Raw genomic sequence first — 25,050 nt, 5'->3', positions numbered from 1 at the left:
AGACAAGTCTCTTTCAGTCACTGAGTTCATGGTTCTCACTAAAATGTATTTCTGCTTTGCCTTATAGTCTCCTCATATTTTTGGAAAGCTCACAGGCATCCAAGCAGAATTCTTTATTTTGTGATGTTTAAATGTCAGGTCAGTGAAAGGACCGCACAGCTAAGCGACAACAAAGCTGCAGCGGGTGGTTTGAGCTGCTTGCTTGTGGCAGGAGGGTGACTTCATCACACTCAGAAAATAGATGGGCCGATACAAATGGGAAAATCTTGGTGTTTGTCCTTAAACTCGAGAATATCTTCTCTGTCCCTGCTCCAGACAGGATTTATTTCCTTCTTTCCTCTCTGGAAACTTAGATGACTTGTATTTCATGGTAATAAAACCTCTTGCAATCAGGTGCAACACAGAAGGTAATAAATCCCTTCAGTCACTCCCTGCCTTTTGCAGACCGAAGAGTCACTGGGAAGTATTTGGCAGGGTGATTTGGGGGTCATTCCTCCCCAGTGTCTGCCCCCAGCCCCCCTTTTCTTCACAAGTGATTACCAAAATTTCCCTCTTCTCCCTAAAGTGAGTAGACACTTGGGATGATTGGCAGGTAAGATTGTCATACCTCTGCATCTCTCAGTGTCTTATGTCATTCTTCTTTTTTTGGGGGGGCGGGGGTTGAACCTGTAACATAATTCCTGTGTTGGCAATCATTTTCTCCTTCTGTACTGGTGGTTTTGTAGAGGAGGGTTTTTGATTGTTCAGGAGTTTATTTTTACAAAAAGATGGTTGTTGTTGCTTTGTTGCTAAGTCGTGTCTGGCTCTTTGCAGCCCTATGGACTGAAGACCACCAGGCTCCTCTGTCCATGGGATTTCCCAAGCAAGAATACTGGAGTTGGGGGGGATGCCATTTCCTTCTCAGGGGATCTTCCAGACCCAGGCATCAAACCCACGTCTCATGCATTGGCAGGTGGATTCTTTGCCACTGAGCTACCAGGGGAAAAGATGGTGCCTGACTCTTAAATCGTGTCCAGTTTTCCCTAAAGTTAAAGCCCTTAGTAGAGATCTGATCATCGGATCTCTCCTCTTCCTCCCTGGGGGTCCTGCAGAAAAGTCTAGAATTTTCTCATATTCTGGCCAGTTTCTTCTTCGATAGATGAGAACCTAATGCATTTTCTACCACCAGCTGCTCCATTCATGGGAAGGGATATAATAGGTCCAGGCATTAAGGAGGTAGAAACAGCTGAAGGCGGAAACAGCTGGAATTTTAGAACGAAGCCAATTATACTGGATTTCAGATTTTAAAACTAGTCCTTAGCTCAGGAGATCACAGGCAAACAACTGTGCCGACATCAATCTGTATTTTCCTGCCATAAATATCTTATTACAAGGGAAATGTTTTTGAATTGAAAAGAAAAGTAAATTTATCAGATGCTGGGAAGTCAAGAATTCTATAGACAACCATGACTGAACTCACATATAATAGGACCCTTTGTGTGTGTGCTGAGTCACTTCAGTCGGGTCCGACTCTTTGCGACCCTATGGACTGCAGCCCGCCAGGCTCCTCTGTCCATGGGATTCGCCAGGCAAGAATCTTGGAGTGGTAGCCATGCCCTCCTCCAGGGAACTTCCTGACCCAGGGATCGAACCCATGTTTCCTATGTCTCTAGCACTGGCAGGCATGTTCTTTACCACTAGCACCACCTGGGAAGCCCAAGAAGACCTTTGCCCGCCCATATTACTGGACCTTTTCCAAGATCCTGTGGTTCTTGCAGTTAACTGTGAGTGACTCTCTACTGTTCCCAAAGCAAAGGCTCCCCATCCTGGTTCCTGCCAGCACTGCCCAAAGAGGGGAATGACTGGTATCTCTCCAAGGAGCCTTTAAGGTACCAGGCCCGGGATGCGGTCTCCCGGCATGCCTCTTATTCCACTCTGTCACTAAAACACAGTTCAGGAAATAACCACTTTCAGGCACACAACTGTTTTTTTGTTTTTTTTGTTTTTTTCGCTTCCCTTTGAGAAAATCCTGGTGTCTAATTATTTCTCTGAGACATTCTGACATTAGCCAGGAAACCCTCCTGTTGTCCCTGGTCGTTTCCCTGTGGACCTGGCCCAAGGGCTTGGCCACTTCCTCCCAGGCCAAGGATAGGTACCTGCTGCACTGGCTCCCACAACATAGCAAAGGCTGGGGACTTAAGTGTCTTCCTCATGGTTCTGGGGGCTAGAAGTCCAAAATCCCAAGTGTTGGCAGGACCGTGGTCCTTCGGAGACTCGAGGCAGAATTCTTCCTTCCAGAGGTGGCCTTGCCATCCCTTGCTTATAGCTACACCATTCCAGTCTCTACCTCTGCCATCACGTGGCGCTCCCCCTATGAGGCTGTCTTCACATATCTTCCTTCTGTGTGTCTCTTCTCCTATCATAAGGATGCCTGTCATATTGTATTAAGGTCCCACCTACTGTAACGTGACCCCATCTTAACTTGATTACGTCTGCTATACACCCAATTTCCAAATGAAGTTCTATTTACAGGTACCTGGGATTAGGACTTCAGCAAAACTTTTGGGGCAACACAACTCTACCCACACCTTGCCTTGACTTGAGAAGAAACAGATGCCCCCTGTGTCTTGCTTCTACCTCTTATTGCTGTTGTTCACTCGCTAAGTCGTGTCTGACTCTTTGCAACCCCATGGCTTCCCTGTGCTTCACTATCTCCCTGAGTTGGCTCAAACTCTTGTCCATTGAGTCGGTGATGCCATCCATCCCCTGCTGTCCCCTTCTCCTCCTGCCTTCAATCTTCCCCAGCATCAGGGTCTTTTCCAATGAGTTGGCTCTTGGCATCAGGTGGCCAAAGTATTGGAGCTTCAGCTTCAGCATCAGTCCTTCCAATGAATATTCAGGGTTGATTTCCTTTAGGATTGAGTGCTTTGATCTCCTTGCAGTCCAAGGGACTCTCAAGAGTCTTCTCCAATACCACAATTGATATAAAATTATCAATTCTTTGGTGCTCAGCCTTCTTTATGGTCCAACTTTTACATCTGTACATGACTACTGGGAAAATAATAGCTATATAAGGTTTAAAGGGCCATCTGTAAAGCTTCCCAAACCCCAGTTGGCCTGCATTCTTGGACTCTCCCTAAGCCCTGTCCTGAGCTCATTCTCATCAGGGCCTGTCTATAGCATCTTGCTGATGCCCATGTGTGAAACAGGAGTGCTCTGTGTCCATCAGGGTTCCCCCCATCACCTTTCTTCTATCTCTAGAGGCTCCAGGGCTTTTCCAAACTCTAACTCTGCTTCACACAGCCCACATCTTAGCAGATCAAGAAACCATTGCTCTTATATCTGGTCTTTGGGTGGCTGACACTCCCTTGCCCCATGGCAAGAAACCATGAGAGAACAGAGCTTCAGGGTAAGCCTTGTTGCAGGTCAAATCCTAGGTGCTCTATTTATTTGTCTGACCTTGGACAAGTAACTTCCCTTTCACGAATCCCAGTTCCCTTCTCTGTGTGAATGAGTCCACAGCAGCGTCTGCTCTGCAGAATGGTTGTGAGGATGAAGTGGAACAGTGCGTGTACGCTGCTCTCGCTGTAGGAGCTTGCTGAAAGTCGTCATTGTCTTTTCTGCTTGTATTTTCTCTCATTGGCTCACAATGTAACTACTATATATATATATATAATGTTGTTACCAATAATAGTAGCTGTCTGTTTATCGGGCATCTGTTTTTGTGTCAGGCACTGTGCTTGCTGATTTACAGCTACTAGTTCTAATTTTTATAAAAGCTCTACAGTGTGGGTGTTACTATTCCCGTTTTACAGATGATGGAAACTAAAACTGCTTCAGAAAGAGGTTAAATGAAATGCCCAAGGTCACATAGCTCCTAAGTGTTTGAGCCAGGATTCGAACCCAAGAAAGTGTGCTTTGCACTATGTAAGGCTGCCTTAGGGTCTTTCATTCATCCACTGACATGTTATGCCTTCTTGGCCTTTTTCATACTCTCCTTTCCTGTTCTTCTAGCTGAATTCCCCCACACACACACCTTTTTTCAGTTTTCATTGTCCACAACTTCTAAGCCAGCAGTTTTCAAATACATTCAGATGTCAGAAGAGCATGGTACTTTTCACAGACTAGCTTTTTTTGTTTTAACATAACACTAAGAAATACTGAGTAAGCCTTAGAAACACTTGTGCTAGGAGGAAACATAGCTGTTTATTTTCTATGTACAGTATAGGACCATACACACAAGTGTACACGGGTACACACGTGCATTCACTCACATGCAGCTAGGAGCCAGGCATAAGGAAGGGCTTCCCATTATCAGGAACTCACTACTCCATTCTGTATTCCTTCATCTGCTGGGATTTGATTACAGAAAAGAGCAAGAAGGCACGAGAAATTTAATAAAACATTTATGGGATAAAAGCTTGAAATGCAGAAAATCAATACATTAAAGTATCAGCATGGTTCCTTTGTCCAATTTGTGGGGAAGGAACTTAAAAATACACTGGCAACATTGTATATTCAGCATGATCTCTCAGGGGGAAGGGTTTGCTAATTGCAAGAAGAGGTAGGAGGGATCCACCCTGAATGCCCGCTTCTCTACAGGCTTTCTGCATTAACTTGTATGTCCGTGTGTGTACTCAGTTGTGTCCAACTCTTTGCGACCCCATGGACTGTAGTGCACCAGGCTCCTCTGTCCATGGGATTCTCCAGGCATGAATGAACCCACTGGAGTGGGTTACCATTTCCTACTCCAGGGGATCTTCCCAAGCCAGGGATCAAACCTAAGTCTCTTGTGTCTCCTGCATTGGCAGGCATTTCAGCTCAGTTCAGTTGCTCAGTCGTGTCCAACTGTTCTTTACCACTGGGCTATCTGTGTGGAAGCCCCACACACCTTTTTCATCTTGGGCCCAGGATTTCTCTCCCTTTCAAGTTAAGGGCTTCCTTGGTCCCGTGATTAAAACTCTGAAATTCCAATGCAGGGGGCGGGGGTTCCATCCCTGATTAGGGAAATAAGATCCCACGTGCCATACAGAGTTGCCAAGAAATAAAAATAAATAAATAGAATTAAATTTTTCTTTAAAAAGTCAAATCTGCCTCTGATGGGAGAAATCTGGATAATTTTTTTAAAAATTAAGATGCCCTGATAACCATCAGATGTTCCAAGAGTAGGAATCCTATTTGCGAAGACCTTCCCAGACAACCAGACACTTTGACACCACAGATGTCTTGTGATTTATTTTCGTGTCATTGTGAGTGAGGCTAAACTCAGCTTAGCCTCTGCTCTTCAAGTCACTACAAAGAAAGAAGTGTACCTCAGCTCAGTTCAGCTCAGTTCAGTTCAGTTCAGTCGCTCAGTCATGTCCAACTCTTTGCGACCCCATGAATCACAGCACGCCAGGCCTCCCTGTCCATCACCAACTCCTGGAGTTCACCCAGACTCACGTCCATCGAGTCGGTGATGCCATCCAGCCATCTCATCCTCTGTCGTCCGCTTCTCCTCCTGCCCCCAATCCCTCCCAGCATCAGAGTCTTTTCCACGAGGTGGCCAGAGTACTGGAGTTTCAGCTTTAGCATCATTCCTTCCAAAGAATACCCAGGGCTAATCTCCTTTAGAATGGACTGGTTGGATCTCCTTGCAGTCCAAGGGACTCTCAAGAGTCTTCTCCAACACCACAGTTCAAAAGCATCAATTCTTTGGTGCTCAGCTTTCTTCACAGTCCTCATCAGTACCCAAAAACACATGTTGGCTTTAGATGCCAACACCAGCCTCCCTCCGCTGCCCAAAGCTGTCAGAGCAAATCATGCTTTTATACCTGCTCCCTCACCTGTGCGCTCCTGCATGGTTTCAGTATGTCTCCAAAACCAGGCACACTTCGGGTTTCTTGTGTGAAACCATATTTTTTGTTTTTGGCATTAAAGTTTCCTGGTCCTCATCAGACACATTGTGTCTTTCTTCAGGGACACCCTAATGTGGTGACTCAGATGAAAAGCAGACCAGAACCCCTCCTTTGGAGCTGCTGAATAACAGTGATCTTTAATTTCATCTGTTTGCATGTCTCTGAGCAAGTCAACACCATGTTCTATCTGATCTGGAAATAAGCAAAGGTCCAGCCTCCTCATTTGCTTCCTTGAGTGGACACATTTATTGGCCTTTCCTGTTGTTACAACAAAATGAAAGGGGGAAATGTTACATGCAGTATAATGTTTATTGATTTTCCCTGAGCTGAAAGCAAGGTTTTGGACGTAGCCTTGGAAACAGCTATGATTTTGGCATGGAGGGTGCCAGCCAGCTTCCTGGAATCATTACTGCCAGACTTGGAGCCAGCCGGTGCAGTGGCGGTTTTGATTATTGGAAGCCAGCAGCAGTCCTGAAGGCAAAGGTTTGCCTGGTTCCGTCCGTGGATAGAGCAATCCCTGCTCCCTTAGTTCTTGAGAGCTGCTGCAACATCATGCTACTGGTCTTGAGATAGTGATGCCTTTGGACTTGAGACACAGAATCGCCGGCCAGCCCACCACCTCCCTGTGCTCTGCAAGGCCAGCTGAGGGCCAGATTCTATATTAAGAGTGATTTCTCTCTCCTCATCACCACTGAGCTCAGCTACAAAGCTTCCTCGTGGTCTGGGGCAGCTCTTCTCAGACTGGACTATGTGTGTGAATCACCTGGGAATCTTTCTAAAATGAAGTTTCTGATTCAGGAGGCCTGGGGTTTGGCATTTTCTAATAAGCTCCTAGCTGATCCCAAAGCTGATGGTCCATGGATGGCAGTTGGAAAACAAGGGTCTCATGGAAGTAAAGACTCCAACCAGATGCCATGGCCATTTAATTCTCTGGCTCTACTGCATGGTGTAAGCCCTCCATCCCAGAAGGTGAGAACAGAGGAAAATTCATCTCCCCAGCTTCCAACTCTGACCACCCAGGAGAAGCACCTGGGGAACTTTGAAGACCTGGCCACACTGAGGACCCACCCTAGACCAGTTAGACAGAGCTGATGTGCAGGTTTGAAGGACCACCGACTGAAATCACTAAGATGCTCTCCGGATGTAGTGCTAACATGGCAGGGAGGGTGGGTGCCCGTCGTTTTAGCAGTGAACTGCAGGAAAGTGACTTCCATACTGTATGTATGGTAGACTCATTCCTAGAACAAGGTTCCCAAAAGAGAATATTGGCTTGAACAAAAGAACTTATTTTCACACGCGGAATTAGTGAGTGGGGGTGAGCCAGTGTCTCCCTTGCATGCAGGCATTCAGAAGCCAGTGGAGGCTCTGCTGGTTTTGAGGTGCAGTTTCTGAGGACCCTTTGGAGGGGGTGTCTCATTCTAGAGCCAGAAGCTTGGGAGAGTTCCGTGGATCAGGCCTGGAGGAGGATTTATCACTTCTGCTCACATTCCATTGACGAGAACACAGAGAAACAAAGGATGCTGGGCAGTGCAGACAGCTCTGTGCCCAGGAAGAAGAGGGGAATGGGATTGTGGGAGCAGCTGGCAGCCACCAGCTCCAGCCCTGTGGGGTGGATCTGGGCGCACACACGGAAGGGCCAGCTCCTCCCTGTGTGAGGACCGGCTGGGGCTGGGTGGCGCATGGACCTTTGGAGGACTGGAAACAGGCAATCCAAATACCTGGGCTCATGGCTCAGAAGGATTAAAACAAATAATTAGCACTTATCATGTTCTACATTCTTCTGTCCCACCCCCCAAAAAATAATTTCTGTGAATGTTCACGAGACACACAGACTATCTTTAAACCTCATTTTCCTCTTCTGCACATAATGAAATATATAAATGGGTGACGGACTGTGATAAGGGATGTTAATTCTCAGCTCTAAGTCTCCCCTCCCCAGGCAATGCCTCACTTCACACTGCCTTCAGAGAGCGAGAGCCTTCAGACCACAAATTCCCCACGTCTCCACCACCCTGGCTTTGATCCACTCGTCCCTGCGTCTAGCTCTGGTTTCCTCCCGCTCCTGTCAAAGGCCAGTCTGTCCATTGATGGACATAGGACCAGAGGTCCTTTCACCTTCATGATGCCCTTGTGTTCCTCCTCCAACCCTGCATCACCAGCCTGGTCCTCCGCGTTGGTCCGCTCCGGCAGAAGACGTGTAAGCAAGGTCCACAGCTCCTATGAGGGTGGGCGGGGTCCCCGCCCCGCCCTCCAGCCATCCTATTGGCTGCTCCCGTGCAGCCCGTCTCCCCTTAGACCCTATCAGCGCTGTCATTCCCACCGCACCCCTCCTCAGCTCACACTGCCCGTCTTCCTCTGGCCGCTCACCACTCACTTAAATCACTTACCTCAAGGCCACTAGGGACTTCTTGTGGCCAAATCCAGGGTCCCTATCCTGTCTCCATCTTTCTCAGCTTGCTGGAAACTACTCCTGCTCAGAAGTTTTCCTGTCTTAGTTTCAGGTGACTCAGTGGTAAAGAATCTGCCTGCATTGCAGGAGACACAGGTTCTGTCTCTGGGTCGGGAAGATCCCCTGGATGAGGAAATGGCAACCGGCTCCAGTATTCTGGCCTGGAGAATCCCATAGACAGAGGAGCCTGGTGGGGCTACAGTCCATGGGACCTCAAAGAGTCAGACACGACTGAAGCAGCTGAGCATGCATGCATGCATCTTGGTTTTGGTGGTCCATCCCAGTCTGCTTAGCCAGTCAGTCTCTTTTACCCTCATCTGATTTCTCAGTCTTTGGATGGGGACCCCCTCCTCTTTCCTCTCCACCTTCTCTTCCTGGGTGAGTTCACCCAGTCTCGTGCATTTGAGTCTTATCTCTAAGCTCATCATTCCCGAATTTGGTTTTCTTGGGGGGTTTTCTTGGCCTTGCCAGGTATCTTGTGAGATCCCAGTTTCCTGACCAGGGATTGAACCCAGGCCATGGTGGTGGAAGCCCTGAGGCCTAACCACCCAGCTACCCAGGAACTCCTCAATGCCTGAGTTCTTTACTGACCATGGGCACTTTCTCCTGCTGCCTGATCAACACCCAGGTGACTGTCTCACTGGCAGCTCAGATGTAACTAGTGCAAAGCCAGATTCTCACTACCTCTCACTTCCCACAAAACAAACAAACAAATACCTGACGTGGTGGACAGTATCACCATCTTACCAGGTGCAGATGGCCGAAATCTGGGGTCATCCTGGGTTTTTCCCTTGGCCCCAAACTCCATCTCTCAACAGGTCCTGTTGTGGAAAGCAAAGGTTCTAAAATAGATTCCATCACACTCCTTCTCACTGTGTCCCTGCCACATCTGGGTCCAGGCCACCATCCTCTGTCACTCGATCGTGGCAGCAGCTACCTGACAGCCTCCTCACCTCCATCCCTGCTCCCTGGCTTCTGCAGAGCAGCTGGCACTTCCTGGTGAAGACAGGTCTATGCCAGCTCTTGCCAGTGCCCCTGACACTCAGGATAAAATCTCCGCTTCCTGCCACGGGGCCCAGGGGGCTGCCCCCGCACTGCCCTGGCGGCCTCTTCATCCTTGCTCTGCAGCCCCTCCCCTGTCCTGTCACTCACGGCCACCGTCCCCTCTTCCCTTTGAGCCTCCAGCTTGCCCCTCTTGTGTCACACTCTCTGCCCGGGACATTCCTCCCCCCACATCCTTGACCACCTGTCCCAGATCAGTGTCCTTGCCTTCATCTGCTCTGATTTCTGGAGGATCCTCAGTTTCTTCATTGTGGGGTGCACACAGCCACTGTCCTCTGGCCCTTTTCCATCCCTAAAGGGAGCAAGGTGGCCTGGCCTTTTTTAAAAGTTTTTGTACCCTTGGTACTCTAATCCCTTGCCAGGACCAGCTTGCATTTGGGTTCTTCTTGTGTGTGAAAGGGGCTTCCCTGGTGGCTCAGAGGGTAAAGCATCTGTCTGCAATGCAGGAGACCTGGGTTTGATCCCTGGGTCAGGAAGATCCCCTGGAGAAGGAAATGGCAACCCACTCCAGTGCTCTTGCCTGGAAAATCCCATGGACAGAGAAGCCTGGTAGACTTCAGTCCATGGGATCTCAAAGAGTCGGACACGACTGAGTGACTTGAACATCCGGCTCCCTTTGGTCCTAGGTGCCTTCTAGACCCTTGGGGGCAGGTTGCCCACGCTGCCTCCTATGTGTGAGACTTAATGTGGGGTTGACATCTTTTCCAACAGACAGAGGCAAGGCCTCCTCCAGCCACATCAATATTCGTTTGTTTACTTACTTATCCTCTGTCTCTCCTAGGCCCCAGGAGGACAGAATCAATGCATTATCTAGTTTCAGTGGTGGTCCAAAAAATATATAAGTAAGTGAATTAAGAATGGAGAAGGCAATGGCACCCCACTCCAGTACTCTTGCCTGGGAAATCCCATGGGCGAAGGAGCCTGGTAGGCTGCAGTCCATGGGGTTGCGAAGAGTCAGACACGACTGAGCACTTCACTTTCCCTCTTCACTTTCACACATTGGAGAAGGAAATGGCAGCCCACTCCAGTGTTCTTGCCTGGAGAATCCCAGGGACGGGGGAGCCTGGTGGGCTACCGTCTATGGGGTCGCACAGAGTCGGACATGACTGAAGCTACTTAGCAGCAGCAGTGAATTAAGAAATGAGCAAGGGGCTTCCCTGGTGGTCCAGTGGTTAAGAATCCACCTTGCAGTGCAGGGGACATGGGTTCAATCCCTGATTGGGGAACTCAGATCTTGCAGGCTGCAGAGCAACTAAACCCACATGTTGCAGCTACTGAGCCCGAGCACCCTAGCTAGAGAATCTGTGCGTTGCAACGAAAGATCTCATGTGCTGCAACTAAGACCCTACGCAGCCAAATAAATAAATAATTTTTTAAAATTAAAAAAGGAGAAAAAGAATATAATCAGGATACTTGAACAAGAACTTGAAGAAGCTTTTCCTTCAGAGAGTCTGAAATACAGCCTGTCCGAGTAAAATCGCTTCCTATATCTATGCCCAGGCAGGTGCTCCAGTGCTGATAACGCAAAACAGACAAAGGTGGACGAGGAATCCTTTTTTTTTTTTCACTTAGACATGCATCAGCCTTTCTTTCCAGCTTCATTTCCCTTCAGGCAATAGGCTTAGTTAACCTTTCCCGAGTTCAGACAGTGGGTGTAGGGACCCTAATGAATGGGAGGACAGGAGACAAGCTGTTTGGGGTTGATTTGCATGTGAGCAAATGGAAATGCTCCAGCCACACACTGGTGGGTACGTGGTATGGGCCCACATTACACAAGGTGGCATTTGCTGCCTGACCGTGGAGCCCTCCAACCCCTCCACCCTCGTGTTGTGTGGTCAGCCACACTCACCAAAAGATAAGAGTCCACTATAGGAACTGTCAGAGGCTGGAGAGATGGACGTGGTGGCTTGGGTAGGAGAAGGCAGCCCTTCCCTTCCTTCTTCCCACCCCCTACCACCAGGCATCCTGCCAGCTAGGTGGAAAGGGCTCTTTCTGGGGCCAGAGCTGAAGGTGAGGGGCAGGAAGAGACTCAAAGAGTGATGCTAGGGGCCTCAGCAATGTGTGGGAGCATTTGGGGTTGTTCCAGTGCCCTGGAGGTGCTGCTTGTATTTCCTGGGCAGCCAGAGAGTTAAGCCCCTATGGTTCATGAGAACGCCCATCCCTCAAGGAAGCGCTGCCTGCCCCAAGTGCCACCGCAGCCCCACGGAGAGGCTCTGTGGGGCTCAACCCTGGCTTCCTCCAGGTTTGCTGAGATGCTGTGTAATATTGAGAAAGGAATCTGATTTCTCCTGACCCTGTAAAGGCTGCTCCTGTAAAGGGGAGATGGTGGGTGGGCTGTCTTCTCTCAGGAAGACTGAAGAGTGGGTTTCCAGGGGGGCAGTCCTTCCGAGTCTGGGTGTGTGAGCTTTGGTCCAGCACAGAGCAGCTGGGCTAGCCTGGACCCCCTGATGCCCGTCCATGGAGGCCGCTGCCCATGGCTGTCACTGGGCCAGGTGTGCAAAACTTCCGTAGCTCTTTGAAGAGCCTGCAGAGACTTTTCCAGCTGCGGAGTAGAATCTTCCCGAGTTTCGTTCGTACCTGTGTTTCAGGAGGAAGTCCTGAGCATCTTCTTCCCCGTCCCCACCCCCGCCCCACGCTTCACTGGCCATGACTCAGATTGGTAGCTGCTGAATTTTATTTTAACATTGGGTTGAATTCTCCCCCCACCCCATACTTACCTTTCCTCAACTAGCACCCCATAACTCTTCTCTAAATGCTGTCCAAATGCATTAAAGGATGTTGGAGTTAAACATGCATTTCACCAGATACCCTATTGTCCCAGATCTGCACACCTGTTAGGTCCATCGTGGGAGGAGACAAACAGCCTTGTCCCAAACGTGTTAGGAACCTTGACCTCTTTATTTCAGTGTATTTCTTTTCTTTCCTTTTTTTTTAACACCAAAAATATTTTGTATTAACAATGCTGTGATAGTTTCAGGTGAATAGTGAAGGGACTCGGCCATACGTATATCAGTGTATTTCTTAGAGTCAGGACTGGCAAAGCCCTGTCGCCTTTTGCTAAGACATCTGTATGTGAAAGTGTTAGTCACTCAGTCTTGTTTGACTCTATGCCACCCCCTGGACCATAGCCCACCAGGCTCCCCTGCCATGGAATTCTCCAGGCAAGAATACTGGAGTGGGTTGCCATTTCCTTCTCCAGGGGATCTTCCTGACCCAGGGATCAAACCCACGTCTCTCATGTCTCCTGCATTGGCCGATGGGTTCTTTACCATCGGAGCCGCCTGGGAAGCCACCATGCACACCAGTCTTTGTGCTGTGCTTTTTTGTCATGAAGCTTTGATTAACTTATTATCGCGTCTCAATGTTTTCCCCTCAATGTTAAAGGACAGGGACCAGAAATGGCATGAAAATGGCCTTTCTTTGCCCGTGGGAGAGTGATGGGAGAGGAGGCAGCCTCTGGCTTATCATGAAGACTCTGCAGTTTTCATTCACTTGATTAACACGTGTTTATTAAAAAATAGTGCAGGATGCTGTAGGAGTGACAGTTGACAAGACACAGTCCCTGCTCTGAGAGCGTTGACGGATCTGTGCAAGTAGGAGGAACAGAAAATGTTCAAAGTGCCTGGGAATTCTGAGATCATGCCTGGTGGTCCGGAGGGCTTGCTGAAGAAGCTGGTGTTTGTGCTGGAATTAAACCTGAATAGGTGGGAATAGCCAGAAGTGGGTGAGGAAGGACACTCAGCAGGTGGTGAGGGGGGGCTCCTAGAGAAGGGGAGAGGAGGCTGCTGGCGGGGGGTGGCGCTGAGGAGGCTGGGTGGGAAGGAGGGCTTAGGAGAAATCATAGGCCTGTGCCTGGCATTTCCAGCCCCAACTCTGGCCATCCTAGGGCAGACTGAGGTTCCCAGGCCCCTGCACCCTGGCTTCTGCCCCTCAGTCTAGCCCATGAGAGACTAGCTATGGTGGAAACTGTACTCTGCAGCCATGATGGGTAGGTAGGAATTTTCCTGCTGATCAGGAAGGAGCCATTGCCCTCATCATAATGCCAGGGGCAGAGCGGTGACTCCAGGTGGACAGTAATTATGGGCCATTTCCAGCCGAGCCTCAGCCAATTCGCTTGCATTCTGCCTGCAGCCACCCAAGGTTCAGACTTCAAGTTTCACAAAACCCATAACTGTTGCTAATAATTTCTGAAGTTGTGAGAAACATTTAGAAAAAAAATAAAACTGCTGGAGAATTTTTGTTCACACCACCCACGGGTTTTGGGGGGTTATTATTTTGCCTAGAACTAGCAACTGCTAGGCCTGAGCCTCCAACTGAGCCTAAGCGAGTGCTAAGGAAGGGCAGTTGCCCTTTGATCAACCAGAAATTCTAGGCACTACTGCGTTGTTTCTGTGCTAACTTCCTGTCTCCCCCTCAGGGACAGAAAGAGAGGAGAGGGGTAGCAGAACTCACTTTAACCCCAAGGCGTTGTTGTTGTTTAGATGCTAAGTCGTGTCTGACTCTTTGTGACCCCATTGACTGTATCCTGCCAGGCTCCTCTGTCCATGGGATTCTCCAGGCAAGAATACTGGAGTGGGTTGCCATTTCCTTCTCCAGGGGATCTTCCTGACCCAGGGATTGAACCTGTATCTTCTTCATCTCCTTTATTGACAGATGGATTCTTTACCATTGAGCCACCAGGGAAGCCCTTAACCCTATGGTGAGAGCCTGTAATGAGAGGAGGGGTTCCCTGAGCTCAGGATAACCCCAAACTGTTATTTTAAAACAAGCTTCCCAAGTTTATAATTAACTTCCAAGTTAAAAGAACACTCCCCACCTTCTGTCCCTACCAGGATGCATCGGGGGTTCCTTTTCAGCAAAGTTGATGGCCGACCAGGTGCAATTGGTAGAAACACTGCAAAGTATGAAGATAAATGTTTCTACTTAGGGGGCAAATGCATCTCTTTTAGCAATCGATTATGACATTCTCAGAGACAAAGCCTCTACCCTGGATGGTTTTTATCTGGCCTCTGAGAAAACCTGCTGGTGAGATGCTACCCGATTCCCTCCAGGAATGTTTGGAGTCCATCTGCTGCGATCCAGATATCCTGATTGTACAGGGCCTGGTAGTGCCTGGCACAGGAGGGCGGCCTGGGCACCCAGCAAGTTTGGCCACCAGTGACACTGAGCGCTGGTTATTTGTTAAGTGCCTGTTGTGGTCTGGACTCTTGTGTTACGTACGTTCCATGCACTTTCTAATCCTCACAACAACCCTAGGAGTTAGGAATTGTTTCCTTCACTACATGGGTGGGGAAGCTAAAGCCCTAAGAAGTTAAGCAAATGGCCTAACCCCCGTGACCTGGCAGTACAGAGCTGGGATTTGGACATGAATTTGGACCCTCCATGCCTGAATGCACATGCTGCACCACCCCGCTCCTTTTTTGAATACAGGACCCAGTCAGCTCAGGCCTTCCTCAGCATGTCAGGGACCACCTGCCTCGGTGTCCAGGTGATGATTTGAACAGCTCTTTACCCTCCAAGTGAGGGAAAATGCTGCTGAAAACTGTTGACCAAAAAAAAAAAGCACAACCTGAGAGCTGTGAGTTCAGTTTGATTTGGGGCCAAATGAGGACGATCGCCTGGGAAAGGGACTCTCAGATAGTTCCAAGGAACTGTTCTGAAGAGGAGAGGGGCGGTCAGTGCATATGTGATTTTGGTGACAAGGGATGCGTGCAGTCAAGCACACGTTTTGGCAGAAGGTTGCTGCCAGTCACCAGGAGCAGAAGTCTCCATTAATGATTTTGATGCTTTTCTTGATGTGAGAAGATGCAAGACATTGGGCTCATAAAAATCTGAAAATATCTAACTGTCTGAAGGCCTATTCTGCCAGTGTCCTGGAGCACAGAGTGCCTCATTCCTGATGTCCACCCCGAATTCCCTTCAGGTGTGGAAGATCGGTGACTGCAGTGTCCACTGCCGTCATTCTTGGAGAATCAAGTGGAGAGCGACAATTTTTAGTCAACAGAACACACTTGCATTTATTTATAGGGCCTCTTCTGACCTTTTGTGACATTTTCAGGGCCTTGAAAATGTTCTGGTGATTTTCTAATCCTAGGGGGACCCTTGAGGATTTGTCTGGAAGGCTCCTAGCAGGAGAGCCCTACTGTGCTGTATACCCTTAACCGTGGAAAGGGCCTCCTCTCCCGGCAGAGGTCCAGCCTCCCCGTGAGCCTCTGCAGCGCTGGAGGGCACTGGTGGGAGGTGCATAGGAGGGGGACCCCTGGGGGCCACAGGAAGCTGGCTGCCCTGGAGGGCCACTGCAGTGGCAGACATCTCTGTCAGGCTGACATCTCTGTCAGTCAGGCTGACCACACAGGGAACATCGGATCTCCCCTTGACTCTGGCAGCCAGGGCATCCCCTAGCCCAGGAAGGCTGCTCTGAGAGCCTGGTGGCCCCTCCCTGGGCTGGATGCCTGTGGACGCTCTCCCTTCACTGTGTTCTTCATGGAAGAGTCATTGCCGAAGGAGAGGTCTTTGCTACAAATCCCAGCTGGCATCCCGGGCCAGCTCACAGTGCTGGTCTTTCTCTCTCGCTTGTCCTCGTCCTTCCCTTCCCTTTCCTCTCCTGCTGCCTGATCACCTCCTGGAGAGGCACGTGGAACACCCTGGAGGTAGTGGATTTGGCAGAAGCTCTAGCTTGTGGAACTGGAAATGCATCAGGTGATGGGACTCCACGGCCCTGGGCAGCTCTATGGAGGGCATGCATCTGCCAGGATGGTAATGCCCTGGAAAGCCAGAGAATGCCCTGGAAAGCCAGAGCCCTGGTCCCTACTCCGCCAGTGTCCGCCCATGGGACCTGAGGCGTAGTCACCTGCCAGCTACCATTCATGGAGCATGCCCTGGGTCTGTGGGCCTCAGACATCATCTTGGACCTTCCGCTACCACCTCCTGGTCAGCTGCCTCCCCACTGGCTTTGTCCAGAAGGAGTGTGGGGAGGGAAGAAACTGAAACATTTCTCACTGACCTTCTCTGCCCTGGCAGGGTTGGGGGAGCAGGGTTGCATATCTCTGACAGTGTCTGAGCTTCCTCAGCCTCCAGGTCCCACCAGATACACCTTCACAGCTCCAGCTTCCACAGGAGCTCAGCCACCAGGACACTGTCATCCCGCCTGCCCACCGGCGGGAGTGACTTCCTACTCCTGCTCATCTCAGGAGCCTCGTTGCCCACGTTGGTTTTCCCATCACCCACAGAGGTGATTGCCTCATTATGGCCCTTCTCTGTAGATCCCTGGGTCCTGGTTGTCCCTGGCTGCCCACTTTACGTCATGTCAGCTCTGAAAGGAGGCCTGGCCAGCCTTTCCCAGCCCTCAGATGCTCTCATTTCAGATGAGACCACTGAAGCTCGGAGGGAAGAAATGACTTGTTTGGGGTCACTAGGCTGGTGAGGAGTTGAGCCAGAACTCAGCCCAAGCTCCTTCCTGTTCCTCTAGCCGCTCCTGGAGGACTTGACCTCTCTGAGTTTCTGTCTCCCCAACTCTGAAAAAAGCCAGCAGGAATTGCCTTGCAGCATCCTTTGCAGAATGAGAGATAGTGTCTGTTAAGAGCCTCCAGGCCCCAAACCATGGGACATTCCCATCGGGTGGGCCCATCTAGCTGACCCTCTCCAGGGGGCCTGGGTTGCTGCTGGAAGAGAGCTCCAGACATGCCTTCCAGTGGACCTAGTGGGGCGGGCAGCTCCCTGCAGACACGGCTGCATGGGGTGAGCTGAGGCCGTCTCCTCTGGCCGGGGCTTGCGTGCGCCTGGGAAGAGGCTCAGAAGTTAACTCTCCCGTTTTGGTCAAAAGCTCATAGTGGTTTCCACAGGTATGGGTTTGTAGCTGGCCTCGATGGTCTGGGCTGTGATTGTTTCTTGAGGTGTGTTTAAGGGCCATGGCAGTGCCCCTTGTTGAGCAAAGAGAGCTCTTTGTGGGAAGAGGTGAAAAAGCACCAAGTCCACAGAAACCATCTTTCTGGATCCAGAGATAGAACTGTTCTTATCTCACATCCCAGAGTTTGGGTTTGTCAACTAAAAAAGTACACGATGTGCGAATTTTGAGTAAAGTTTTATTTGGAGCAAAATGAGGACTGGAGCCCGGGAGATAGCTCTGAGAGACTGCTCCAAACAGGCAGTGGGGGAAGGCCAGTATATAAGATTTTGGTGAAGGGACGAGTTCAATGCAGTCAAGCGCTTACTTCACAAAAGGTTTTCTGCTGGTCACAAGGAGCTGATGTCCCCATGAAGGAATCTAGAACTTTTCTAGATATGAGAGTGTCCTTGGTAGTGTCAGTTGCTGAGTCACGGATGACTCTTCGCGACCCCATGGACTGTAACCCACCAGGCTCCTCTGTCCATGGAATTTCCCAGACAAAATACTAGGATCGGTTGCCATTTTCTTCTCCAAGGGATCTTCCTGACCCAGGGATCGAACTCAGGTCTCCTGCGTTGCAGACAGATCCTTTACCAGCTGAGCCACCAGGGAAGCCCTTTCTAGATATGAAGAGATGCAGAACTGGAGATCATGAAGTCAGCTCCTGAAGATCCCCAGCTATCTAAAGACCTGTCCCATCAGATTCCCTGGAGCACAGAGTGCCTCACTCCACCCTGAACTCCCTCAGGGGGCGTTGAAGGTCAGCAGCTGCAGCAACACAGGGTTCAGTCTCCACAGAGGAAGACGGCAGATGCCCATCCTGTTGTTCAGTCACTGGCAAATGCCCTTGGCAAGTGCCAATTGGTAGTTGACAGGTTCAAGAGAGGAAACAAAGCAACTTTTTCTCCCCCTAAAAATCATAGAATATGAGGGTCAGAAAAAATTATCAAGGGCAGAATAAGCTTCCATTTTACAGAGGAGAAAAACAAGGCTTCAGTTGGATTAAGTGACCTTTATGAGGTCACGTAGCATGTTGGTGGCAGAACCAAGCCCAGGTCCCAGGCCTCCTCCCCACTAGTCAGGGGGTCTGTGATGGGGAGGCTGTGGCCTGGGCCTGCACAGTGCCGCCTGTGTGTCATTGCCCAAATTCCAGGAGGACATTTGAAAATCAGGTCAGGGACACCCAGGGATTTGGACAGTCCCAGATTACTCCCGTAGCTGCAGAAACAGGCTCGGTCTCGGTGACGATTTTGCCCATAAATATCTTAATTTTATTTACTAGGTTGTCTGGCACATAATAGCATGTGTTATTAATAGAGTAGCTTGATGCTATCTATTAGGTAGGCATACTCTTTGCCATGGAAGATGAACATCTCTTTTACGATGTAACTTACAATGCCATATGACAGCTGCACGTGCTCAGAATCTTGTCACAGGCTTCCGTCTGACCTCACGTGAAGGGACGGGAGTTGGGACGATCTTGGGGACAGCTCAGCATTGCTAGAATGATGATTTGTGTATAAGTGCACCTCCGAGTGAGGTGTCCTCTGAGCTAGATCTCTGTTTTGAGGGTCCAGACAGGATAAGCATGTGGTTCTGAAACTCTTATTCTCCCCAACTGCCCAAGTCTGTCCGCTACCTCCAATGGTGAGTCACGGCGATTTCATCTGCCACCCACGACCTTGCGAGCGCTACAACCACGGAACTGTGGTGGAGTTTTACTGCGACCCCGGCTACAGCCTCACCAGTGACTACAAGTACATCACCTGCCAGTACGGGGAGTGGTTTCCATCCTATCAGGTCTACTGCATCAAGTCAGGTGAGCATGTGGAGAGCGTCCCGGGACCAGGTTCAGACCACACGCAGCGGCCGGTGGCATGTCCTGGGCCCCAGCCCTCCTCGCCCACACAGGTTTAGGAACAGGATGTAGAAGTTCATCTCTGTGGCACCGTGTGGCTGATGCTCCCCGACCCTGGTCGGGAGCATTAACCACCCAGGTTAACATGCTGACCCTCTGAGCGGGGCCCCTAGACCCCAGCACCCATGGAAGGACCCAGCCACTGTGGACTCTGTCTTCTCCCAGCCTTGTCCCCTTCCCCTGACAAGGACACAAGCCCAGGGTGTGACCCAAGCAATGTAAGACTCTGCCTTTCTCTTATGCTTACGGATGCATATCAGAACACAGATGATATAATTATGGGCAAGACCTGCTCTCACTTTCAAAAACATAAGCCTTTTGCAAGCTTCAGTGCTTCCTGTTGTTCAGTCACCCAGTTGTGTCCAGCTCTTTGCGACCCCATGGACTGCCGCACGCCAGGCTTCCCTGTCGCTCACCATCTCCCAGAGTTTGCCCAAGTTCATGTTCATTGCGTCGGTGATGCTCTCCACCATCTCATACTCTGACGCCCTCTTCTCCTTCTGCCCTCCATCTTTCCCAGCATCAGGGACTTTTCCAGTGAGTCATCTGTTCTCATCAGATGACCGAAATACTGGAGCTTCAGCTTCAGCATCAGTCCTTCTAGTGAATATTCAGTGCTTCCTACTTGATAACAAATGGCTAGGAAACCATCCTCACCACTGGCCTCAGAGCATCAGGGTAGGGACCCCATGGTGAAGACCTGGGCACCAGCACACCACTGTCTCCAGCCTGCCCCGGTCCTGCCTGCTCACCCCAGTGTTTTCCAGGCATAGCCATAGCCGCCTGCCCCAAGCTGGGGTGATGGCTGCACACCTTCCCCCTGGATGTGGCACATGGGGGAAGCATTTGCTCACACAGCACACGTGGAGGCCCACCAATGCTCATGTGAACCCATGGAGGAGAGGGGGCCCACCCAGCCATCAGTGTGTGGGCACCCCAGCACCAGCACAGCCCGGCAGCCTCACAGCCGCTGTGTTCTCTCTCCCGGCAGAGCAAACGTGGCCCAGCACCCATGAGACCCTTCTGACCACATGGAAGATCGTGGCGTTCACGGCGACCAGCGTGCTGTTGGCGCTGCTGCTCGTCATCCTGGCCAGAATGTTCCAGACCAAGTTCAAGGCCCACTTTCCCCCCAGGTCAGTGCCGCAGCCCTGGGCAGCCCATAGCCACCCAGGCCGGGCGCAGCTCAGCCACCTGGAGCAACAGAGAAAGGATGGTCAGCCTCAAGGGGTGCAGAGCCCAGCTTCTGAGGGGAGTAGGGGGAGGAAGCCAGCATGCTTTCCTGCGAGGTTTTGGGGTCTCTCTGCAAGGTGGAGACAGACTCATTTCCCTCTTTCCGCCTCCCCCCCTCTCCCCCTCCCCCCCCAAGCATGAACCCCTATCTCCCTCTTTCCCTGGCTAGACATTCTCAAGGCGGGCCTTGTACAGGGTGCAGAGAAGGGGAGCAGAGTTGGAGATGCATGCCCCACACCTCCCCACCCCTAGGGGCACCCCCGTTGCCCACTATGTGCCTGTGGCTCTCGAGTTATGTACCTTAGAGCTTCCAGGCCACGAAGGAGGATAAGAAATACACAGAACTAATTAGGAACGAGGTCCAAGGTGCGTGACCCAGCAGAGTTTCCAAACTGGTGTGCAAAACCTCAGCAAGTCTCAGGAAGGAGAAAGGCTCTGTTTTGGGGGTCAGAGCAGGGCTGGTGCACTTCTGCCTCCAGGTGGGATCTGAGCTTTCGGAGTGGGACCTGAGGGCAGGGGTGGAGTCGGGGTGGGGTGGGTCTCCATCCTCCTCGGCTGCACCAGTGAGCTGGGCTCAGTGTCTTCATCCTCGCTCCCGTTATCACCAAGAGGAGTCTATCAAAGTCCCTCAGAGGGGGGTCTGGTCCTCTCAGTGCCCGGGGCGGCTGTGGCCCTTCTCCTCTGGTGCCGGCCACTTGTCCCGAACCAAGCATGCCAACGCCCTGCAAAACCAAGAGCCACCCAGCACTGCTGTTGGCAGATCACCGTTCCTGAAAGAAGTCCTTTAGGAAGCACCCGGATGAGCTTGTGAACATGAGGAGAAAGGAGGCAGGCACCGAACATCACAGGATGTTAGCCAGGGCTCCCTGATTCACAAAGGCATCACATATCCCCATGGATTCCTGTGCCCACGTCAGAGTCTTCTCACACAGGGACCTCAGGCTTCAGTCAAGGGCATGTGTTTCTGCCCACAGGGACAGGCTGGCCTCTGGGGGCATGTGTACCACTGTTCCAGCAAAGACAGCTTCCAGAACTAACCACTTCCCACTCGGCCCTCCAGGAAAACCCACGCTCACACTCCCAGCCGGGCACAGGGGAGAGAAGCAAGCAGGGCTGCTGGAGAAAGCATCCCGCCTTTCCCCTCAACCTCGCGCCCTCAGGACGGCCTCATCCCACAGAGCACTGCACCCTCCCCCCCTGGCTGCAGGGGCCCCATGACCTGAAGGCACCCCACTATTCCAGCCTCAGAGCTGTGCTAGGTGTGGGGGTGGGGGTAGGGCCCCCTGCATCCTTGCTGGGCACAGAGTGTGTGAGCACCATCCTGGGGCCACAGCCAAGCCCCTGCTGAAGTGCCAGAGCCTTCTTTCCTCTCGAACCCGTCACCTGCACTCTCCATCCTCACATTATTTATGAGCCAAGAGACCGTGTTCTATCATTGAGCAATTAGACTATCTAAAGAAGGCCTAGGGGTTACAAGGAGAAAGCTGAACTACATACTGTCATTTGTAGTACATGGAGTATTTGAATGTGGCCTATAGAGCTATTTTTCTACATAGGCTTGGGAACCGAGTTTCCAGGATACGGAGTAAATATTAAGATTTTTTTTAAATGATCCCTAACACTCACTCTACTTTTTTTTTTTTAATTCCTTGAATATTTCCTTTGTAGGTTACTCTCTAGCTGTGTGGAAACTGGTCTCAGCTATGCAAATTGATCATAAGATTCCCAGGCAGGTCCAGGAAGGGGTCTTTGCTTGTTTTTCTCCTGGGCCCAGAGCCGTAGACTATGAAGAGATGCTGCTGATAGTCTGTGGGGCTGGGACCAGCGAGAGAGAAGCTGACGGCTCATGGGTGCCCTGCCAAGAGCTGTGGTTGTGGGGAGAACGGAGAACAGAGGCATCCTTGGGGTCTGCCTGACCTGGGCAGCTTGCAGCTGAAAGGGACTGAAAAGGTAGGCAGGCCCGAGTGAGACAAGAGGCCAGCGTGAGACTGTGCAGGCTGGGGAGTAGGGGAGCTCGGCGGATCCAGGATCCACTCATAAGGGCCACGGAAGGGGAGAGAACCCCGATTTGAAGCAGACTCTTCCTTGCCTCCCAACTCCCATCTTTGGGTGTGGAGTATGGGCTTTGTAATCTCCCCCTGTCTCTGTGTGGCCTTAAGGGTGGTGGAACAAGGGGACCCTGCCAGCATCTCCAAGCAAGATGCTCCAAAACGCCAGTGGCCTCAAGTGTCAGAAAGAGAGACAGCCTGATGCGTTTTCTGCCCCACACGCCAGCATCCAGGCCTCTTAGTCCTCAGAGGAGTTCCTGCAGAGGCCGGCATGCAGGAGTTCATGGCCTGCCCACCCAGCTGACTTGTCCTTCTTCCTGATAGTTCACCTTCTGGCCACATCCCTCAGCACCAGTTCCCAGCAGAGAAGATAAGGAACCAAGTCCCACTGGCCACTTACTAGCCACCCCAGTTCCTCTAGGGCCCAGGAGCAGAGAGAGGTCAGCTGAGCTGAGACTTCGGCCTCAGACCTGAGGTCTGGAAGGTGCAGGGGACTGGAGACCAAGGGCAAGGCCAGAGCCGAGTGCATGGCAGGGTAAGGGAACCCCCACTCTGGGCAGCATGGTGAAGCTTAGGTTCAGGTGACTGTGAGCCCACAAACCTGGAAAGAGTTCCTTCTTTTTTTTTCCATTGTTGTTGCTTCTCTGTCTTGACTGAAAATGAGTGAGTTTTAGACCTCAGCAGAAAACAAACAGGAAGCATCCCAAGTGCAGCGCTAACTCACAGGGGCACCTAAGGTCCACGCTTTCCCAAGCTCTTAATGATGCTATTCCATTTCCAGCAGGGGACACTGCAGGGGCACCTTGGGCCACATAGTCCCCTGTCCCCGAGTTTATAGCACGAGGAGATGATGGAGCCCGGAGGAGGGCAGGGGAGGTGGAGGGCAGGGGCCAGTGAGGAGAAGAAAAGCCTGTCCCGTCTGGAGTGTGGCCCTGGTGGATGCACCATCTGCTGGAGGGGACCCAGCAGGGCAGCTGCGAGTCCTGCACCACCAGCTCCGCTGCCCTGAGGACCCCAGCTGCAGTGGGTGAGCACTGTGGCCTCGTTCCTGGGGCGACCGGTCACCTTGGCACCACTTTGCTCTCCACAGGGGACCTCCCAGGAGTTCCAGCAGTGACCCCGACTTCGTGGTAGTAGATGGCGTGCCCGTCATGCTCCCGTCCTATGACGAGGCTGTGAGCGGCGGCTTCAGTGCCTTAGGCCCCGGGTACCTGGCCTCTGTGGGCCAGGGCTGCCCCTTACCCGTGGACGACCAGAGCCCCCCAGCATACCCCGGCTCAGGGGACACAGACACAGGCCCGGGGGAGTCAGAGACCTGCGACAGCGTCTCAGGCTCTTCGGAGCTGCTCCAGAGTCTATATTCACCTCCCACGTGCCAAGGGGGCACGCGCCCCGCTTCCGACAACCCTGACACAGCTCCCAGCACGGCGGGGGAGGTGGCATCCACCAGCCCGGGCATCGATATTGCAGATGGTAAGCATCAGCCCCGAGGTCCAAGCCACCCTGGCACATCCCACCCCCCCACCCTGCTCCCAGCTCAGAGTCAAATCAGACCTTCCCTCTCTCTCAGCTGAAATTGCATGCTGTACGTAGAGGCTGTGGGCAAGGCCAGTTATTGGAAGGAAGGATCATCACCTCACAAGTGATCAGCCAAAATTTCAGGAGGCACAAAAGAGTTCCAAGCCATCCAGAGTAGAAAGGCTGGGTGGGTGGAACTTGATTTTCATAGCATCCGTGTAATCCAGGATGCTTTCCTTCTCGCTCCCTTAATTAGGCAGGACTTCTGAAAGTGGTGCTCAGGATCAAGGTAACACATGCGTGCTGAAAGGGAAGAACTACATCTGGGCACGAGGGCCCACCCCAGAGAAGTTCTGGGTACATACAGGCTAAGTTTACCAGGTGTGAAGCAGAAGGAAGGTACCACTACTTCCTTGCTGCTGCAAGGAAAAGCAGGTTGCAGATCATGGTAACATAATAAAAATGCATCAGATTAAATAGGGCTCGTTTCCCAGGGGAGGGAGTGCCAGTACCACTTTACAAATGAAAGCACTGATTCCAGCTTATATTGGCAGTACGTCACATTAACTATGTAGACACAGGGGTCTTCTGGTTCCCCATAGAGAACTCTACTTGAACTTGTAACCTTTACCATTAGGACACACGGTTGAAGCCTAACAGTTTAATTTTTATGAGCTGGATATGAGGCTTTCCAGCTAATGATGTACAGAGGTGTTGGCTTATTTGCTTGTTAACTGATATGTGGAACTCAGCATTATCTTCTTCTTACTGATTTGTGTGTGTGTGTTGCTCAGTCGTGACCGGCTCTCTGCGACCCCATGGATCGAACCTGGGTCTCTTGCATTGCAGTCAGATTCTTTACCGTCTGAGCTACCAGGGAAGTAGGAACTCTCTTTTACTGAGGCTCACAATTCCAGATCTTCACAGTATTTTTCAGTGTATTAGTATGATAATCATCTCTTTCTTTGCAGTTTAATAACCATCTCTTTTTACAGAGATCCCTCTAATGGAAGAAGATCCATAACTGGAAAAAGTCCTGATGATTCTGCTACCCCTTTGGG

At 51.1% G+C, this 25,050-nt stretch overlaps 1 protein-coding gene across 2 annotated transcripts in view; it reads left to right on the top strand.

Annotated features, from left to right (window-relative positions):
* Nucleotides 1-25,013, top strand: part of SUSD4 (sushi domain containing 4) — a 132,822-nt gene extending 107,809 nt beyond the window's left edge. Inside the window, exons 5-9 of one of the 2 annotated variants that reach the window (XM_068986430.1) lie at nucleotides 15,267-15,272; nucleotides 18,900-19,091; nucleotides 20,182-20,326; nucleotides 23,562-23,944; nucleotides 24,985-25,013. In XM_068986430.1, the coding sequence (XP_068842531.1) occupies nucleotides 15,267-15,272; nucleotides 18,900-19,091; nucleotides 20,182-20,326; nucleotides 23,562-23,944; nucleotides 24,985-25,013 (755 nt within the window). The remainder of the gene's footprint in view (nucleotides 1-15,266; nucleotides 15,273-18,899; nucleotides 19,092-20,181; nucleotides 20,327-23,561; nucleotides 23,945-24,984) is intronic. The other variant, XM_068986428.1, reaches the window with a different exon arrangement.
* The last annotated feature ends 37 nt before the right edge of the window (nucleotides 25,014-25,050 follow it).

This window comes from Capricornis sumatraensis, chromosome 14, assembly GCF_032405125.1.
Source record: "Capricornis sumatraensis isolate serow.1 chromosome 14, serow.2, whole genome shotgun sequence".
NCBI lineage: Eukaryota > Metazoa > Chordata > Mammalia > Artiodactyla > Bovidae > Capricornis > Capricornis sumatraensis.
This window is presented reverse-complemented; position numbering and strand designations above follow the sequence as displayed.